The sequence below is a fragment of the Hemiscyllium ocellatum genome, chromosome 16 (assembly GCF_020745735.1).
Source record: "Hemiscyllium ocellatum isolate sHemOce1 chromosome 16, sHemOce1.pat.X.cur, whole genome shotgun sequence".
Classification (NCBI taxonomy): domain Eukaryota; kingdom Metazoa; phylum Chordata; class Chondrichthyes; order Orectolobiformes; family Hemiscylliidae; genus Hemiscyllium; species Hemiscyllium ocellatum.
The window spans coordinates 46,240,131-46,262,143 of record NC_083416.1 but is presented as its reverse complement, the minus strand read 5'-3'; the positions used below and the strand labels follow the sequence as shown (position 1 = coordinate 46,262,143).

General features: G+C 39.5%; 1 protein-coding gene across 5 annotated transcripts in view; it reads right to left on the bottom strand.

Moving 5' to 3' along the window:
• LOC132823401 (mitogen-activated protein kinase 9) overlaps window positions 1-22,013 on the bottom strand; it is a 145,364-nt gene that overhangs the window by 101,250 nt on the left and 22,101 nt on the right. For 2 of the 5 annotated variants that reach the window (XM_060837199.1, XM_060837201.1), the window contains exons 3-8: window positions 15,372-15,506; window positions 10,409-10,538; window positions 9,103-9,161; window positions 8,854-8,992; window positions 8,338-8,503; window positions 6,020-6,091 (exon numbers count right to left, since the gene is read on the bottom strand). In XM_060837199.1, the coding sequence (XP_060693182.1) occupies window positions 6,020-6,091; window positions 8,338-8,503; window positions 8,854-8,992; window positions 9,103-9,161; window positions 10,409-10,538; window positions 15,372-15,493 (688 nt within the window). In that variant the 5' untranslated portion in view covers window positions 15,494-15,506. Of the gene's footprint in view, window positions 1-6,019; window positions 6,092-6,327; window positions 6,400-8,337; window positions 8,504-8,853; window positions 8,993-9,102; window positions 9,162-10,408; window positions 10,539-15,371; window positions 15,519-22,013 lie in introns of those variants that run through there. The other 3 variants (XM_060837200.1, XM_060837203.1, XM_060837202.1) reach the window with 3 other exon arrangements.

Below are 22,013 nucleotides of genomic sequence, written 5' to 3'. Positions count from 1 at the left end.
TGGCAGTATGGTTAGAAAAGAGGGCAAAGCAATTGGCTGGTATAAGGGTTAGGAGGGAAATCACTAGGAAGGAGAGAAATAGAAATGTGGCATAGCTGCCAAGAAGATTACCTCAGAGTACAACGGGATCTTGATCAGATGGGCTAATGGGCACTCTGGCAGATACTTTAGATCAATGTGAGGTGTTGCATTTGGAAACACAAATTGGGGGAGGACTTATATACTTAATGCTAAGGTCCTGGGAAGTGTTGCTGAACAAAAAGACCTTGAAGTGCGGGTTTATAGTTCTTTGAAAGTGGAGTCGCAGGTACATAGGATAGTGAAGGTTTTTGGTATACTTGCCTTCATTAGTCAGCGCACTGAGTATAGGAGTTGGGAGGTCATGTTACAGCTGTACTGGACATTGGTCAGGCCACTTTTGGAATACTGTGTGCAATTGTGGTCTCCCCACTTATAGGCAGGATGTTGTAGATCTTGCAAGGGTTCAGAAATGATTAATAAAGATGTTGCCAGGGTTGGAGGGTTTGAGCATTGGGAAGGGCTGAGTAGTTTTCCCTGAAGCATCGGAGGCTGAAGGGTGACCTTATAGAGATTTATAGGCATGGATTGAGTAAGTAGACAAGGTCTTTTTCCCAGCGTGGATAAGTCCAAAACTAGCGGGCATAGGTTTAAAGTAAGAAAGGAAAGATTTAAAAGGGGCCTAAAGGGCAACTTTCTGTCACAGAGGGTGATGAGTGTATGGAATGAGCTGCCTGAGGAAGCGGTTGAGGCTGGTAAAATTACAACATTTAAAAGACATCTGGATGGGTATATGATAGGAAGAGATTAGAGGAATATGGACCAAATGCTGCCAAATGGAACACGATGTATTTAGGATATCTGGTCAGCATAGACAAGTTGGACTGAAAGATCTATTTCCATGCTGTACATCTCTATGACTGGACAAGGGAAGAATAATGAAAGAAGAGCTCAAGGATGATGAAATGGGGAAAAAATGAATAATTTAATTCAGACAATAAAGTCAATGGGGAAGACAACAGAAGGATACTGAGCTTACGATTGAGGCCAAAGAAAATGATTTGCTCGAGCTAATGTTTAACTGGAAGAATTTACAGGCCATCAATAGGTCAGTATCTATAGTAGCCGTCAAAATGCATACATACATGAACATGCAGGAAGGTCCACTTACATACATACAAGGAATCTGTATGATCAAAGCATAATTATCCGAACACTGTTTATTCCTGGAATATATGCATACAGACAAAGCATGTTACCCACAGAATTACATCAAACTCGGGGCATTGCCTTTTAGGAAAATTAGAGAGGTCTGAGAACAGATAAGATTTATTAACATAGCTCCAGAGATTACTTCAATTATGAGGAGTGATTAGAGCAACTGGAATAAATCTTTTTGACTCTAAGGAAAATAGAAGGAGTTAATAAATATGTTCAAAAGTTGAGGGAGTTTTGATAAGAGTTCCTGAGAAGCAAATATTATTACTAGCAGGCTGGTCAGTAAGAAAGGACCAAATGAATGTAATTGGCAGAAGAGTTAGAAGGGAATGAGGTAAGTTTATTTTTAAATGTAGGAATTTGGAATGTATTCTTTTAAGAGTATGGTTTCAGCAGACTGAAAAAGCAACTTCTAAATTGAGAAGTGAATCCTTATTTGGAAAGAAAATAATTGAAATGCCACGAGCAGACTTCTAATTGGATAGAAAGCAAACTAACATGCTGAGTCTAGATGACTCTTCATCAGAGCTGAAGTGAAGTGTGGAGGGGGCAGCATTTATGCTACAGTGATGGGGTGAAATGCTGGGGAAGAAAGGCTGCTGATAGTGTAGATTAAGTGATCAGAGTGTGAGAATGGCAGAACTACTGTGCGTGCATCTAACTACCAAACTGGAAAGAACCAACTAACCGCGGACATCTGCAACAAGCCTACCGAGTCCCACAGCTACCTAGACTACACCACCTCCCATCCTACATCCTATAAACATGCCATTCCTTATTCCCAATTTCTCCACCCCTGCTCCCAGGATGACCGATTCCACCTTAGGAAATCCTTCTTCCAAGATTGCAATTCCCTTCCCATCAACAATGCCCACCAGCGCATCTCCTCCCACACCTCCGCTCTTGAATCCCACCCCTCTTAATGCAACAAGGACAGAAGATCCCTGGTCCTCACCCTCCACCCCACAACCTCCATATCTATCACATCATCCTCTGCCACCTGCAAACGGGTCCTACCTCCAGAGATATAGTTCCCTCCCCACCCCGACTGGGGTCCAGAGAGACCATTCCTTCCGCAATCCCTCATGAGATCCATGACCTCTGTCATCTACTGTATCTATTGCACTTGATGTGGACTCCTCTAATTCGCAGAGAAAGGATACCAACTTTCAGATCATTTCAGAGAACATCTTCTGGAACACTCACACCAACCAAGCCCACCATCCCGTGGTTGAACACTTCAACTCCTCCTCCTACTCTGCCAAAGACATGCAAGTCCCGGGCCTCCTCCATCGCCAAACCCTTACCTGATGCCTGAAGAAGGAAGACCTCATATTCAGCCTTGCTACCCTGCACAGCATGGGATCAATGTAGATTTCACCAGTTTCTTAATTCCCCCTCCCCCCACATTATCCCAGTCCCAAGCCGTGGGGTGGCACTATGGCACAGTGGTTAGCACTGCTGCCTCTCAGCGCCAGAGACCTGGGTTCAATTCCCACCTCGGGCAACTGTCTGTGGAGTTTGCACATTCTCCCAGTGATTGCGTGGGTTTCCCCCGGGTGCTCCGGTTTCCTCCCACAGTCCAAAGATGTGCAGGTTAGGTGAATTGCCCATGCTAAATTGTCTGTAGTGTGAGGTGAAGGGGTAAATGTAGGGGAATGGGTCTGGTGGGTTGCTCTTTGGAGGGTCAGTGTTGGGCCGAAGGGCCTGTTTCTACACTGTATGTAATCTAATCTAATCTAATCTAAACTCTGCACCGCCCTCCTGACCTGTCCATCATCTTTCCCATCTATCCGCTCCACCACTCTCTCCCATCTTCATTTACCTATCACATTCTCAGCCAAATTCCCCCAACCGCCTCCCATTTATCTCCCAGACCCATGGCCCACAAGCCTCATTCCTGATGAAGGGCTTACACCCGAAACATCGATTCTCCTGCTCCTTGGGTGCTGCCCGACCTGCTGTGCTTTTCCAGTGACACACTCTCGACTCTGATCTCCAGCATCTGCAATCCTCACTTTCTCCTGCAAAGAACAGATAGTCCCACTGGAAGACTATTCTTTGCAGTTTAGTAGCTAAACACACTATTGTTCTGTCATTTTCACACTCCAACACTTACTGTGCATTAAATGATTGGAGTGCAAGAATGGCAGAACAATTATGTCTAGCTACCAAACTGGAAAGAATAGTCTTCCAGTGGAACTATCTGTTCTTTCCAGTTTGGTAGCCAGGCACACTATTGTTCTGCCATTCTCACATTTCAATCATTTAATCTTCATTATCAACAGCCTTTCTGCTCAGTACTCCACACCACCACTGTTGCATAAATGCTGCCCCCTCCACACTTCAACCCTGATGAAGCGTCATCTAGCCTTGAAATATTAGTTTGCTGACTCTCCGTGGAAAATGACTGACCAGCTGTGGCTTTCAGCATAGATTCCAGCATCTGCAGTAATTTGCTCCCTCTAATTGGATATGTTTTTCAAAGAGTCAGCATTGACAACTATAACGATATAATCAACAACAACAGTTTTCAAAATCAGAGTCCAATGTCCCCCTTAGTTGCATTTTTAACTAAATCTTTTATCCATAAGTTCAAGTTTTCATTAAAATCTTCAGGTCTTTTCACCAGAAAAGGCATCATAGCAACAGATGTACTGACAAAGTGATGATGACTTTTCTCTTTTTCTTAAAAGAAAGAAATTTTCCTAATCAACCTTTTCATACAGATGTTATACACCTCTGGAGTACATCATCTGCTATAACAGATTACTCCATAAAATAAACAATAACTATAATATTTTAAAAACAATAGATCTACTTATTCTTATCAGAAGTCATAAGATTAAATAAAATCAGCTATGTTCAGAAAGACAATGTGAAATTTAAAAAAGTTTTATCTACACAAGTTAACATTTTTTAAACTAGGAGTAGTTCTTTGAAAAAAACTGAATGTTAATTATATGTGGGATTTACCTTCAAAGAGAAAGATCAGCAAAACATTGCTTTTTCTATTTTAAGGCCAGAAATAGTTCATTCTCTTTTATAAAAAAAAGTATCTCTGAAGGTTCAGAATTCATTAAGTCCCTTCCAGGCTTCTTTCATAACAGTAGCCAAAATATTGTTTCCCTGATAGTTCTCTCGGTACTTCACTTCAATTATCCTTTAGAAAGGTTTAAAACTATAGCATGACAAAATGCTCCTGCAACCCAGTGTTATCTGACTACCAACCTATAATATGGACTGCAACAGTTCAAGAAGGCAGCCTACAACCCCGTTCTCTAGGGACAGGCATAAAAATGCTGGCCCAGCCAACGATGTCCATGTCCAACAAGTGAATTTTTAAAAATCTGAGACACCAGATGTTGCAATGCCAGGATAATCATCCCTTAACTTGGTGCTCTGAAGATCATCAAGTGAAATTTGACTAATTCCAGACTAATTACTGGATCTACAATTTAGCATCAATAGAATAAATAAAAACTATTTAGAAGTGGCACTTGAGTACTGTTCAGACAGATTTAAATCAATGAAGAGACCTTGATTTTTTTTTTGTATGTCTTACTTATCTCAGCTTATGACTTGAACATAATAAGCACGATAGAATCATAAGAATATTTTGGCAATAAGTCTAAATTAATGGTCCACAATGACAGTACTGCAGAATGTTAACCAAGGCATTTAAACTAATCAGAAGCATATCTTGTTTGTCAAAAATCCAAAATGTCAAAGATACAAATCTGGGCATTCATTACTGCTGCTATATAATGCCACTGTCTAACCTTTTCTCCGTCTTATTTACCTTCATAATGAAATTCCCAATGATTGAAAATTTCCTCCAAACAATCATATTTCAGGAAACTGGCCATAGCATTGTATGATTACAACCACACTGATACCAAACAACGATATGAAATATGATTAAAGATAAATTAGAGTAACATAAATAAATGATATGGAAGATTTGATATCTATACTCTACAATATCAGTGGCTTGCATGCATGTTAGAAGTAGCATTCAACAGGAAACAAATCTCTAAGCAATTTGGTTAGCATTATGATTGTGGAAAGTTTTTGATAAAAATGTAAGTGAAAACTAGGGCTGATTCAAGTTTTAAAAATGATTCTTTTGATATACAGGTTTTCTAACGAATGTAGGATTTCTCCTTTAACTTGCCATTTTGAAGGGGCAGCTATACAATTTTATTAAACTAAACCATACCCAAAACACAGCTTAAAATCTGCATTTCACAAATTTGAAATTTAGCATGAAAGATTAAATATTTTGTGTTAATCTTTAAGCACTTCAACTAGTAAGTTAACTTTTCTTAATACAAATTCCGCAACACTGTAGCAAATTATACTTACAATCTTTAGAAAAGGAATTTTAGTTCTTCAGTAACCTAGGCCAACTTGACATTTAGATAGCAAGTACTTCTTTCTGTGGCTATCAATCAGCTTTAAAAGCTACCTCTTGCTTTTTTTGGACAGATAGTTTTAAGAAAGAGGAAAATGTTGTGCACAATGCATAGGAGAAGGAAAGTATTAATGTAATCAGAAAGGGTGTTAACATAATGCAGGCAACAGAATCAATAGACACGTACTGAGAGTTTCGCAAGATAAAGTTCAAAAATGGCAAGCTGGAAAAATAATATAAAATAACTAGAATAAAGTTATTCTTCATCATCAAAACTTGGTTTGTCCTCAAAATGAGGGAAAAGTTAGGATTTCTTTTGCTCTCAACATCAATGACTTTAATTCAAGAATGGCTGGGGAAGGATACGATCAGTGCCTTGGAATAGCACAGAACCTTTCAGCATTTCTCCCATGATGCACCCCACTGACCAGATATCAACTGAAAGTAAAATGAAATGATGGATAATTACCATGCTTTTCAGAAAATGAAAACCAACGACAAGAAAAATGCTTTGAAATTTACATAACATGACAATGAGAAAGAATATATTCCAGCAGTAACAAATTGTAGGGTCTGGGGAATGTATACAGCAAACCCAGTAATCAATCATTTTATAAATATTTTATTTGAAAAGCACAAAATGTGGATCAACATTAAAAGATGCACAAGGATACAGTCCCTTCCAGGAAACAGGATTTTGTGGAGCACCATTTCTGCCATAATGCAACCAACAGACCATAAGTCGACTATATGGTTTAGGTGGGTAAGATTAACAAAACAATAAAAAGACACTATTTAATACACTTCTATACAAGTGCATGTAATTAAGGGTACTACAAGAGCACTTACGCAGTCAGTTATCTTAAAAGCCAATTGTGAGAACTTCATTTGTTTGATAAAATTTTATTAAACAGTTATGCTATTGCAACTATCTTACTACAAAATGGAACAAATTATACAAAACAGGACCCTTCTTATTTTTGAAAAAGACAACCATTTTATCACGACCCGTTAGAATTAAAACTTACAGTAAATTACAACTGATAGCTTTGTCGATTTTAGAACTTTAAAGGAAAACGGGATTATTAGAATTCTTTAATTCAGTGTCTGCTTACTTTTAACATCAAGCACTGGAATCAGATTCACATTGATCTTGCTTTTTATTCCCCTTAATACAGACCATCTATTCGCTGGTGTGTTGGAAGCAAATAAATAAAGGTGTATTTCAAGTACAGCTGGAATCTTAAATAAATTTGGTGCAACATTACATGGCAGAAAAGAATAAAGTAGGAAAGCCATTTTTAACAAAGTCAAGTACATTAAGAGTGTTGCATTTTGATAAATTACATTTTTGCCTGAAAACTTCATATGGCAAACAGCCCATTCTTATGAGCATTATGAACAATGAATGCAATTTCAGTTTAAGAATCTTTCAACAGCAGGATAACTTGAAAATAGTTCCATTATTAGAAATTTTAATATGAAACTGGGTATTTAATATATTAAGCATTACAATATACTGTGAGGTTTCTTCAAGAGCAGTTTCCTCTAATTTTCAGTCAGTGAGATGACTTTGGGCTTTGCAAAGAAAGGACGTCAACTTGAACGCTGTCCTTTGCTTAGTTTCTTAAAAAGTACAGTATCTTCAGTACCTGTACTCCATATTTACTTTAAAACAAACAACTAGAAAATGACCAAAATACATCTAAGCCATGGAAAAATCTTCTGGATGTGCAGATTGCTGGCTGGCAAATGCCCCTGAACTTTGAGAGCTGGATTTCATCACGCCATCATTGAGCTGTGGGTGTCTTGCTTCAGCTTGCTCAAAGGCTAATTGGGTCAGATGCAACATTCGTCAAGGGTATGGAAATGAGGAATTGGGACAGACGTAGTTTGGATTATTCTTGAGCCTGTTGGTCCAGAAACAATTTTGAACTGACTGGTTTTGTCAAGAAAGCCAATTTATCAGATCTGGATTAATTAATAACAGCATTTTAACATTAGGGCAATTTGCCCACCTTTAGTGGTAAAAATTTCAAATTAGTCCGAAGAGAAGCTGAGGGAAAGGGTCCAAAAGAAAAACTGATAACGCAAGACTAAAACTATGGGAGTAGTTTTCAACTTGCTACTTAGGTACAAAACTACTGTTATAGATCAGCCACCCATTACACCAAGGCTTGTGTTTGCACTTATATCACAACAGTTTTATGCCCCAGAGTTTTATCCTACAACTTCCCCTTAAATTGAATCACTATATCAGTTGAAAAGAAAAACATCAAATTTGTTAAAATTCTAATTCATCCATAGCGCTCTTAAAATTAAAATAAATGCTCATCTCCTGTTGAGTAAATTAATCTCAAATCATGCATAAATTATATGCTACACATGGCTTCAAGTTCCAACCTTGGGAAGGTGAGAGCTAAGAGGGTTTGAGAGCCTGAACACTCCAGCTGAGAGGTGAATTTGTGAATATCAACTGAGCAGATCAGACTCTGCTGCAATGTCTGCCAACAGGAAAATGACTATGTGGGTGATGTACTGCACCAGAATGATACCGAGAACTCTAATCCAACAAGAAGAATTAAGTTCGAAGGAAGAATGAAACTGTCAAAACAGTGACCCAGGAATTCATATCAACTAAATATCTATCTTAAATAAGTTGACTGTTTTTTCAATCAGCTTACCATTTTCTTTGTATCCCATTCCTAGAATAACTTCAGGTGCTCTGTAATATCGTGTCACTACATACGGGGTCATCATAAAATTAGTACAGGCAGTTCTTGCCAGTCCAAAATCTAGAATTTTCAGTGTGCAGTCTGACTTTACTACTATATTGCTGGGCTTCAAATCCTGTTATAAGATAAAAGAAAACATTTACAAAGATAAAACAGAAATACATCAGCTTAAAAAGTAAACTGCTTAAAAATACCTAAAGCAATTCTGACAATAGGAAATAACTTAAAAGTACCTTCATGATTCACATACTACAAACAAGCTTTTCTGATCTCATGGAGATAATGAATAAGCTTTCTTGCAAGCTCACAATCAATGAAAAATGCACAAAGTTTTAATACGCATTTAGTGCAAAATGATGCATTTATCACATTTTCAAAAACGCACTTTTACCAGAAAAAAATCTCCATGCTTTGTCATTTACACATGTTCCAAAAATGAATTAAATTAAAACCTGGAATACCTACTCTGTGAATAATGCCAGCGGAGTGAAGGTGCTTTATACCACATAACATCTGGTATAGAAGGTAAGACATTCTCTCATGATCTAGCTCCATATGGATAACCTGGCACAAGTTGGCATCCATCAACTCCATTACCAAGTAACTACAGAATACAGAGTTGATGTTACAACCTTTATGTACTTCACGATGCTAATTGTCCACAATAAAGTTTCATAATCTTTTACCTTTGTCACATTTCACTCAAATACTTACACATCTTGGAATTCCTCTAAAGACTTTTGCGGTGTAAATACATTTAACAAACTAATAATCTGCAAGAAGAAATTTAAATGATTATTTAATATAGAGTTCCCATAGTTTAATACAATATCCCAGGCTGCTCAACAGGGAAACTACAATATGAATTCTCAAAACATAATAATACACATTATATTTTGTGAAGCAAGAAAAGCATAACGTGCACCAATTTTGTAGCAAAGGAATGTTAAAATTATTGTGTGCACATTGTAATAGAATGGTAAACTACGTATTAAGCATGGTAACTGGCAAGTTGAATAAGTTTGGCAATTTTATTCAAAATTATTAATATTTTCTTTGTCATTTAATACTAGTTGAATTACAGGAGCAGTTAACTATTCATTACACTACCATAATTAATTCACAATTTTCTTTAAACTTTACATATTTTTGTATGTTTGTGGCTAGGAGCACAAGTGACCCTATAATCCTTGCGTGTTTTAAGTAAGCTTAAACATTCTGAATGACACGTATATATTAAGAAAAAACACAGCTGAATTTTGAACCTTAAATTGCAGTGTATAAGTTTTGCATGATAATACAGTACAAAAACAGTGCAGTAAGACCATGCGTAAAGTTAGCTGGTTTAACATTATTTAATTTTAATGGGGGTGAGTTGATGGAGCTTGCAATCTTGTTGTGTATCATGAGATTTATTTTAATATTTTCTGTGTGGACTCAACAGGTCAAGAAAAGTTTGGAAGTAGGATTGCTGAGCATGAAGCTGGTGCCTGTACTATAAGTAGCAAGTTACATTTTCTCGTATTTTTAAACCAGAAGCTTAATTTACCAATGTAGGAACTTAATATAAAGTCTTTCAATTTGAAGGGTATAACATTTGTTTCTTTTTGAGAGGAAGGTTCTACATATGCGAACTGCAGTTTGAATATGAGTCTCAGCCATAAGTTTAAGTGAGAACTTACTATAATACTTTCCTATTATTTTCCAAACAAACATTTCCTGTTGTCTCAACTTCTTACTCAAATTGCAGGCAACTGCAGGGTTCAACATGTTTCCTTGCATTATTTGTACTGTGAACATTTCAAGCAACATAGTTCCATTTTGTTGGTTTGTATCGAAACCAATTTAGGAAGCAAACCATTGTACACTGGAAGTAATCATGCATTACTTCATTGTGCTAACCTTTCAATCCTATAGGCATAACATAAATATTCTATATTACTGTAATTTCACTTTCAATGCTCATCATCTTTAACTTGCTCAAGATAATGGAATACTACAAAAACATTTCTCAACTTACATTTTTATGATTAACACATTTAAGCAGGACAAGCTCTCTGTAAGCTCTCTTGGCATGAGTTTGGTTCTGAAAAGGTCGACTGAGTTTCTTAACAGCAACACTTCCATCAAGTATACTATCATACGCAGCACTGCAATTTAAAAAAAAATAGTAACTAAACTTTTCCCCAACATACAAAAGCTGAGAAACAAAGATTTAATTTTTTCTATTGTGGCTAGCAGAACCAACTTATTAAATGGGAAAATTACTTTTGAAATTTCAGCATCATGTTTAGCATCATCCATTACAGGATAAGTGAGATTTTTGCTTTATGTATTGAATTGTGTGAAATTCTGCATGCAAAGAGAATTCAAGGATAAGTAAATATATAGCACGGTTGTTATAAACAACTTGGAAAAATATTTAGACATTCAAAACAAAAACATCAAAAAATTCTCAGTTCCTAACTCCAAAGGGTAACTGTATTGTAATTTTAGGCGGGAGGTTGCTAAATGTGAACATATTTGCAAGGATCCCAATAACTAAAAGTAGGGTTGGGAACAAAAGGCATTTTGGTCAGAAGAAGCTTCAGACAAGTGAAAATCTATAAAGCAAGACAGAAAGGTTAAAGCCACATAGTACATAAATTTTGTTCATATTTAGCACAGGAAGGGAATGGGACAATGTGCTTAATGAGATTTAGTGGTCAAGTGGTAGTGAATTAATGAATAAGCCAAAAGGGGAAAATGGCAAGTTTAACTGAATATAATTGGTTTGGTAGCCTTAATAATAATCCATGACACTAGAACAACAGTGACAAAGAATGTTGATTAATGTTGGGTGGAGTTAAGCAAAAAAAAAAGACTGATTTGCTAGAGTTCATCGAAGATGTAACAAGCAAAGTGACAATGGGAATACTGTAGATGTAATTTATCAGGACTTCCAGAAGGTGTTTGATAAGGTGCTGTACAAAAGGGTTAATTCAGAAGGTTGGATGATATAGGATATGGGGCAATTTATTAGCCTGGACAGATGAATGGCTGATGGTCAAAAGTCAGAGTGTCAGGAATAATGGGCTTTTTTCTGGATGGCAAGATATAACTAGTGGGGTGCCACAGGTTCGGTCATTGAACCTCAGTTTTTACATTCTATATTAACAACTTGAGTACAGACTCTATAGCCAAATTTGCAGACAACAAAATAGGTGGGGCTGGAAATTGGAGTGAGGAGATAAGAACCTGACAAATGGATATAGATAGGTTAGGAGAGTGGGCCAAAATGTGGCAGATGGAGGGTACGCTCAATGGATTGAATGGCCTATGCCCGTTCTTTTGAGACAAACTAGAAAACAGGCTATTTTACATCTTTCTAGTGTAAAGATATGGGGTTAATATATTATTTCATATCAAGAGTTCCCTGGGAAAGAGTAATCTTGGTATGATAAATTTCTCACCAAGTCCAAGAATGTCATGCTTCCGTCTTAAACAAAGTCAATTATATGGGCATGAGAAAAGCATTGACCAATGTGGATTGGGCAATTAGGTTGATAGGTATGATGGCAAATAAGTAGTAAACATTTAGGAAATATTTCAAAATCTCAAAATATAATTGCAATTTTCCAAAAATCCTGGAATTCTGGAGTTCTTGTTGTTTGGAGAAATATTGTAAGTTTTTTAAAAATCCTTTGATTCTGGAGAGGTACCAGAGGATTGGAAAATTGCCAATGGACATCCCTACTCAAAAAAAAACAAACAGCAACAAAAGTTGGCTAACTGTAGGCTGATTAGCCTAACAGCCAATGTTGGAATCAGTTATTAAGGAAGTAACAGAAGACTGTTTGGAATACCATAAATTAATCAAACAAAGTCAGCATAGCTTCACAAAAGGGAAATTGTATCTGACTAATTTATTGGCGTTTTTTGAGGAAGCCTTGAGGGGAAAACTTGAGAGCAGATCGAGTGAAACCAGTAGGTGTGCTGTACTTGAACTTCCAGAAGACATTTGACAAAGTACCTCACAAAAGGTTTAGCATTAGATAAGTCCCATGGTGTTGGAGGTAGTATATTGGTACAGATAGAGAACTGCTTAATGGGCAAGAAATAGTTGCAATGTTGAAAGATTAAATGGGAATATCTCTCTGGATATTAATGTAATATTAAAGAGTTAAACTGCACTGAGTGAACATTCTGGAAGTGGGTGGGGACGACATACATGCAAGAATGCCAACGGCCCCCCACTACAATTGGACAGTCATTTGCTACTACTCCCCCTACTATCATCAAATTACACTATCATTCAATCTCTTCCATTCGGATATGCCTTCTAGCATCCCCTGAAGTAGGTATGTTGCACCTGCATTGTCTTGGGGAATCACTGAGTCAAGAAATTGTTTGCACAACCATTTCCCAGGATTAGGGCATTTACATTTACATTATCTCAGAGGAAGAGCTCATCCTACCATTGTATCTGGGGTAAAATGTGACTGAGAGAGAGTGACTGGGGGGGGTTGTCTTGAGTGGCATGTGACTATAGGGGTGTGGCCAGAGTATCTGTGAGCATGACCAACTGACCTGTCTAAAGGGGATGTGTTTTCTTTATTCAGGGACTCTTGGACTCAACTGTGCATGCCTGTGAAGAGGATCAAAGGGGTCACCTAACTTGTATAAGCTTTAATAAATTTTAGTTTGCAGAAGTTGGTGTGTGCAAATTGCATCTCCTGTGTGAAACTTCGAGCAAAAAACCTGACATAGTGAGTGAGGATAAAGGGTACCTTTTCAAACTGGTGCCTTTTAGTCAGTGGGGCTTGACAGAGACTAATGCTGAGACCACACATGTTTAGAATATATATTAATGATTTGCAAGAAGGAAGCTAATGGACTATAGCCAAATTTACAGGTGACTCAAAAATAGGTAAAAATGCAAGTTGTGAGATGGATACAATCAGTTTAGAGAGAGATACTGATAGGTTCATCAAGTGGACAAAAAGTTGGCAGGAACAGCATAATTTGGGAAACTGAAGTTGCTTGTTTTGGAAGGGAGGACAAGAAAATAGAGCATTACTTAAAATGAAAAGTAATTTCAGAAAGCTGCAATACAAAAGGGACTTGGGGTACTTCAAAACACAAATTTAGCAGGTAGTAAGGGAGGTGAATGGAATATTGGCCTGTATTTCAAGGGGGGGGGGGGTTGTAGTATAAAACAGAGAAGTTCTACTATAACTGTAGAAAGTGCTGGTGAGATCATACCTGGGGTACCTTGACCAATTTTGGTCCTCTTATCTAAGATATCATTTCACTGGAGGCAGTTCAGAGGTTTGCTAGGTTGATCACTGGTATGGAGGGATATCCTCTGAGCAGATTAGGACTCTACTTGTTGGAATTAGAAGAATGATAGGCGATCTCATCAAAACATTTGGATTTTGGGGGGTCTTGACAGGGTTAATAACTGGAGGATGTTTCCCCTCATAGAAGAGTTTAAGATCAAAGAGCATAATCTCAGAGTATAGGAATGTGCATTTAAAACTGAGTGAGGAAAAGTTTCTTCTGTCAGACAAAAATGTGTCTTTGGAACTCCTTGCCACAGATAGCTGTGGGGGGAAAGTTCTTGTGTATTCAAAGTTTGTGAGAAGATTTGTAGCTCGGGTGCTCGTTGTTGTGGTTCTGTTCGCCGAGCTGGGAATTTGTGTTGCAGACGTTTCGTCCCCTGTCTAGGTGACATCCTCAGTGCTTGAGAGCCTTCTGTGAAACGCTTCTGTGATCTTTCATCTGGCATTTGTAGTGGTTTGAATCTGCCACTTCCAGTAGTCAGTTCCAGCTGTCCGTTGCAGTGGTCAGTATATTGGGTCCAGATCGATGTGCTTATTGATTGAATCCGTGGCATGCCTCTAGGAATTCCCTGGCTGTTCTGTCAGATTCAATCAATAAGCACACCATCTGGACCCAATATACCAGCCACTGCAACGGACAGCTGGAACTGACAATCGGAAGCGGCAGATTCAAACCACTACAAATGCTGGAGGAAAGATCAAGAAGCGCTTCACAGGAGGCTCCCAAGCACTGAGGATGTCACCTAGACAGGGGACGAAACGTCTGCAACACAAATTCCCAGCTCGGCGAACAGAACCACAACAGTTCTTGTGTATATTAAGGTTGAGATAGATAGATTTTTCAGTAGCAGGGGAATCAAGCATTGAGGAAAATGCAAGAGTGTGGATGTGAGGAATGTCAGATCAGCCACAATCCTATTGAAGGGGCTTGAATGGGCTTGAGGTATTGAATGAACTACTCTTGTTCCTATTTCTTATGGTTTAATAGCTATGGTCTTAAAAAACCCAAATAAAAACTCCATGAAATTGTTTTTGACTTAACATTTTAGCAGCTAATGAATGACAACCAAAAGTTGATACAAGTGCAAAAACAGGAACAACAGTAACAGCCAGATTTGGACTTGGGTAGGGCCAGAAATTAGCTCCTCTAGCCAACATCTTGTCCCTCCATTCTGCTTTTGGACCATTTTTACAGAGGTTAGATTTAACCAGCAGGGCAATAATCAGTATCATTAAGAGCTTGAGGACAAATTAAAGGGGCCAATCAGTATTTTCCGATTGGCTTCTGGGTTCCCACACAGGAAAGGGCCAAGTTAGGTTCCAATTGATTTTTAACTTGGTACAATAAATGCCTTCATGATGTAGCATCCTCTTACTGACCTTTCTGTACCCCTCAAACTGGGAAGCCTCTGAAAGAGTCTGTGAGCACAGACATGAAAAAAAGCACAGGCAGAAAAGAATGCACAATTGGGCAAGACAGAATGTGTATATTAAAATAAGTGTGTACACAAAATAAATTAGTGAGTAGAGTGCAGACCAGCCGCTATCTTTTATACAGTCAAAAAACATTCCAATTCATACATAGTTTGTGTGAGACTTTATTTGAGCTATTACATTTTATATAAGAATGTTTTAACTAGATAGTGTAGGCCTACTTACCAGACAATTCCCTGAGCCCCTGAACCTATTGGCTTCAATGCCTGATAACGCTTGAGAACAGTGAAGGTAGAATCACCAACTTGTACACTGTAGAATCCTGTTTCACTGTTAATTTCAGTCATGTTGTAGTGTTTTCTGTAACAAAATCTATAATAATAAAAATGCTAACCAATAGGTGAATAATTATTCGTTCGGTTCTGACCCAACTAATTATATTGAAAAGATCCCTTCACAACAGTTTCTAAACTTTATTTCAAGGTTTTCTCTTGCAAAAATAATATGTTCCACTTTTCATCAAATGTTTAATGCAATTCAGCTAAGTTAACAATGGACTGACTACAGACACATGGAAAGAAAAAATTGTGGTGTTTTATTTCATCAAACTGAGCACACTTCACATTCAATGATAATAAATCAAAAACTTGAAACCTAAAATATTTGTGGTCATAATCTAAAATGTTGACATAAATGCATAATGCAATTAAATCTCCTGTTAGTACTGGCACATTAATAAGATAAAGTCACTACAGTCTAAGAGAACCATATATCTGCTTTCTCATTAGAGACATGCAAGTGGCGATGGCTTAACCTAAAGGTCACTCAGGTGAGAAGTTGGGACCTTCATAGTGACCTCAGCTGACATGGGAATAGTATCTAAGCTGTTGGCATCACTTTGTATTGCAAACCAGTCATCTAGCCAACTGTACAAATCAACCTCCACATTAATGTATAGGTTTGCATTACAAAGGCTGGAAGGAGAAGCCTGGGAAATGTAGACTGGTGAATCTGACATCAATGGTGGCTAAGTCATTGAAGGGGATTTGAGAGATAGGATATACATGCATTGAGAGGGGCTGGGACTGATTAGAGATAGTCAGCATGGCTTTGTGCAAGGGAAATCATGTTGTGATATCTATTGTGATTTGAGTTTTTGAGCATGTTACCAAAAAGACTGCTGAGGACAAAGCAGATGCTGTCTATGTGGACTTCAACAAATCCTTTGACAAGGTTTACATTATAGATTGCTTAGTAAAGTTATATCACACTGTATTCAGAAAATGCTTGTCAATTGGATACAAAATTGGCTCGATGGGAGGAGACAGAAGATGATGGTGGAGGGTTCATTTTCAGATTGGAGGTCTGTGACCAGCCATGTTCCATAGGGATTGGTGCTGGATCCACTGTTGTTTGCCATTTTATATAAATGACTTGTCTGAAAATTCAGGAGGCACGGTGAGTAAGTTTGCAGTTGCCACCAAAATTAGTGGAATAGTCGACAATGTCATCTTAAAAACCTTCTTCAAAGAGATCTTGATCAACTGGGCCAGTGGGCTGAGCAGTGGCAGATGGAGTTTAATATGGATAAAAGAGAGGTATCGCATTTGGTACAGTGAACAAGGGCAGGAGTTATACAGTTAACAGTAGAGCTCTGGGTAATGTTGTCGAACTAGGGGTTCAGGTACATAACTCTGGAAGGTTTGCTACAGGTAAATAAGATAATTAAGAAGATGTTTAACATGCTTGCCTTCATTGCTCAGATCACTGAGCTGAGATGTCACGTTGAGGTTGCATGAGGTGTTGGTGAGGCCATGTCTGAAGTATTTTGTACCGCTTTGGTCACTCGGTATTGGAAGAATATGAAACTGGAGAGGGTTCAGGAAAGATTTACCAGAATATTGCCAAGATTGAATAATTTGAGTTATAGGGAGAAGCTGGATAGGCTGAGACCTTTGTCACTTGGATGTAGGAGGTTGAGGGGTAACCTTATAGAGATTTATAAAACCATGAGAGGGAAAGATAAGGTGAATAGCAAAGGTCTTTTCCCTAGGGCAAAGGAGTTCAAAACTAAGGGACATAGTTTTAAGATGAGAGGAAAAAGACTTAAAAGGGATCTGAGAGGCAACTATTTCATACAGAAGGTGGGTCATATGTGGAAAGAACTGCTGGAAAAAGTGGTCAATGCAGGTATATTACAACATCTAAAAGACATTTGGGGGCGGCACGGTGGCACAGTGGTTAGCACTGCTGCCTCACAGCGCCTGTAGACCCGGGTTCAATTCCCGACTCAGGCGACTGACTGTGTGGAGTTTGCACGTTCTCCCCGTGTCTGCGTGGGTTTCCTCCGGGTGCTCCGGTTTCCTCCCACAGTCCAAAGATGTGCGGGTCAGGTGAATTGGCCAAGCTAAATTGCCCGTAGTGTTAGGTAAGGGGTAAATGTAGGGGTATAGGTGGGTTGCGCTTCGGCGGGTCGGTGTGGACTTGTTGGGCCGAAGGGCCTGTTTCCACACTGAGTCTAATCTAGTCTAATCTAAAGTATTTGAATAGGAAAGGTTTAGAGGGATTATAGGCCAAAAGGCAGGTAAGTTCAGTTTGGGAAATTTGATCAGCATGGACGAGGTGTAACAAAAAGGATCTATTTCTGTGCTGTAAGATCCTATGATTCTAAGAACTAAGTCATCCTGGATCTGATTCTTTCCGAGACTCTCAATGACGTCAAATTATCTGGATAATTCAATAATGCTTTAGGCCCAATTTTAAATTCTGTAACTGTGTGGGATTTGAGACAAAGTTAAAATCTCACACTCTGTGTCAAAGTACATGTTAAGCATTCATATACAAGAGAAAATGTGCATCTCATACCTATATTTCCAATGTCAGTTTTAGATTTGTCAGAAAATCTTGACATGAAATAGAAAGAAACTTACCATCTTTTCCCTTCTTGGAGGGAAAGTAATTATTACTCTGAATAATAGTTACTGCAATATTGCAATAATATTCATAAAAGCAGCTGGAAAGAGGTTATGCAATTATTGTGGAGGATTTTAATATTAGGTTCACTTAACATTTTAAGCATAGTAAGGATTTTGAATGGAAAATACTTAATCTCCACTAGCAATTAAATGACAATGCAAAGGTAAAGTCATGACAGTCTTACCAGAACATAGAGCTGCACTCTAATTTCAGAGAGATGACTATGGTGGTTTAACCTGAGAGTCACCAGGACTCAGGTAAGACATTGAGGAGGATCAATAATGGTAACTTCAGCTGATGCAGAAATTTAACCCATACTCTTCACATCACATTGCACTGCAAAGTAGCTGTCCAGGTAATGAAGCTAAACCAATCCAGTTTAAGTACCACAGATAATTATATGGACAGGCAACATTGGAGACCTTTCCCACAGATGTTACACTTTCTGACAGCATAAAAAGAATGCTACTATTATCCTATGATCCCAAATGGTGGCAATGAAAGAGATGCTTCATAGTCTACAAGTTTTATTTTCTCAATTCAGTTAACATGGTTGTCAACGAGGCAAAAGTGAGGACTGCAGATGCTGGAAATCAGAGTCTAGATTAGAGTGGTGCTGGAAAAGCACACTAGGTCAGGCAGCATCAGAGGAGCAGGAAAATCGATGTTTCGGGCAAAAACCCTTCATCAACACTCTAATCTATCATGGTTGTCAGTTAACTGAGTCAACTCATAAGAGGCTGTTAATATATATATATTTTTAAATAAAAGATTAAAGTTTATTACACCAAAAAAAATCACAAAATAAGAAAATCTGTAAAGGTCAAAAGAAACAAAGATTCAGCTCTTTCTCCACAATATAATCCTTGAGACAATCAACCCCAATCAATTATGACTCCTATTCTTCACTACAATTTCTTACTCAACTGAGGAGATCACAAGCCGCGTCCTTTTGGAAAATCTCTGCACATTCACCAGCTGTGATTTTCTCAGTTGCTATCTCTTCCCAAAACATTCAAAATAACTCACTTTTCTTTACTGATCTGTAAGCAAAGCTTAGTTTTATTCTGCTAACACTCCCCACCACCCTGTCTACTTAGACTGCTATAACAACTGAAGACTTCTTTGCAGCTCTGATAGTCTGGATGATGCCAAAACTAAATTACTGGTATACTTCTACTGGTACACATCTTTTTATTTTAAAGGCATCTGGATGGGTATTTGAATAGGAAGGGTTTGGAGGGATGTGGGCAGGGTGCTGCAGGTGGGACTAGATAGTGTTGGGATATCTGGTCAGCATGGATCGAAGGGTGTGTTTCCATGCTGTACATCTCTTATGCATTTATAACTGCATCTGCTTTTGGTGTCTTTCTGTGCATAATAAAACTTCAATTTAGTAAACACTTCAGCAACTTTCTCACCAGGGAGCTTATCTAGTTTATGTCTTGAGTCATACGATTTCTTCGAATTCAACTTGGAGAAAGTAAGGAATGCAGATGCTGGAGCTCAAAGTCGAGAGTGTAGAGCTGGAAAAGCACAGCAGGTCAGGCAGCATCCGAGGAGCAGGACAATTGATGTTTCAGGCATAAGCCCTTCATCAGGAATGAAGTTTGTGGGTTGAGACTGAGAGAAATGGGGGGGGTGGGGGGGGGGGGGGGGGGGGAGGTAGCTGGGAAAGTGATAGGTGGATGAAGATAAAGGTACGAGATCGGGTTGGGGGGGTGATAGGTCCGGAGGGCGAGGCCAAGTTGGAGGCTTAGGACTGGCCTAATGTGGGGGGAGGGGAAATGAGGGAACTGGTGAAATCCACATTTATCCCATGTGGTTGCAGAGTCCCAAAGCAGAATGTGACGTGTTCCTCCTCCAGACATTGGGTGGTAACGGTTTGGCAGTGGAGGCGGCCCAGGACCTGCACATCCTTGACGAAGTGGGAGGAGGAATTAAAGTGTTCAGCCACGGGGCGGTGAGGTTGGTGGGTGCGTGTCTCTCAGGAATGTTCTCTGAAATGATCCGCAAGGTGGCGTCCTGTTTCCCTGATGTAGAGGAGACAACACCGGGTGCAACTGATGCAGTAGATGACACTGGTAGAGATACAGGTAAATTTCTGACGCATGTCAGAAATGCTGTTAGAAACTTTAGGATGTTAGAAATGCTGTTTTGAAGCACTGCTTAAAAAAAGATTTGACGACTGTTAAAAAGTCACCTTCACAGAATCAAAAAATAAATTTATCTACTTTAGAACCCAAATAATATTATAAACTACCACTCCTCTCAAGCCTTCTGCCTTTCTCTATTGTACAGTCAGTAAAACTTAAACCACCTTTTCCAACACTAATCTTCAAATAAAATCAACCTGTCTAACTTCTTTATGATTCCAAGTCTAAATAAAAATTCCAAAACGAGCAAGGGTAAATGATTATAATGCCAAACTACTGTTCATTGTCCCCAGTACACGAAGTCAAATGTTCTGTCCGAAATCGGGACACCACCCACATCCTCCACCTCCTCCATGATTTTCGCTTCCCCTGCCTCCAACGCCTTATCTTCACCATGGACATCCAGTCCCTATACAGCTCCATCCCCCATCACGAAGGCCTCAAAGCCCTCCGCTTCTTCCTTTCCCGCCGAACCAACTAGTACCCTTCCACTGACACCCTCCTTTGATTGACGGAACTGGTCCTCACTCTGAACAACTTCTCTTTCCAATCCCAATACCTCCAAACAAAAGAAGTAGCCACGGGTACCCGCATGGGCCCCAGATATGCCTGCCTCTTCGTAGGATATGTGGAACAGTCCATCTTCCACAGCTACACTGGCACCACCCCTCACCTTTTCCTCCGCTACATCGATGACTGTATCAGCGCTACCTCGTCCTCCCACGAGGAGGTTAAACAGTTCATCCACTTTACTAACACCTTCCACCCCGATCTCAAATTTACCTGGATTATAAACCGACCGACTCCCACAGGTACCTAGATTACACCTCTTCCCATCCTGCCCCCTGTAAAAACACCATCCATATTCCCAATTCCTTCGCCTTTGCTGCATCTGCTCCCAGGAGGACCAAGTCTAATACTGAACAACCCAGATGGCCTCCTTCTTCAAAGACCGCAATATCCCCTCAGACATGGTTGATGATGCTCTCCACCGCATCTCCTCCACTTCCCGCTCCTCCGCCCTTGAACCCCGCCCCCTCCAATCGCCACCAGAACAGAACCCCACTGTTCCTCACCTACCACCCCACCAACCTTCAGATACATCATATCATCCTTCGTCATTTCCGCCACCACCAAACAAACCCCATCACCAAGGATATATTTCCCTCCCCACCCCTATCAGCGTTCCAGAAAGACCACGCCCTCCGCGACTCCCTCATCAGATCCACGCACCCCCACCAACCCAATCTCCACTCCCGGCACCTTCCCCTGCAACCGCAAGAAATGCAAAACTTGCGCCCACACCTCCCCCCTCATTTCCCTCCAAGGCCCCAAGTGATCCTTCCATATCCATCAGAAATTCACCTGCACCTCCACACACATCACTGATTGCATCTGCTGCACCCGATGTAGCCTCCTATACATTGGGGACACAGGCCGCCTACTTGCGGAACGTTTCAGAGAACACCTCTGGGACACCCGCACCAACCGCTCCATGGCTGAACATTTGAACTCCTCCTCCCACTCCGCCAAGGACATGCAGGTCCTTGGCCACTTCCATTGCCAGACCATAGTAACACGAGGCCTGGAGGAAAAGCGCCTCATCTTCCACCTAGGAACCCTCCAACCACAAGGGATGAATGCAGATTTCTCCAGCTTTCTCTTTTCCCACCTTTTCTCAGACCCAACCCTCAGACTCAGCACCGCCTTCTTGACCTGCAATCTTCTTCCCAAC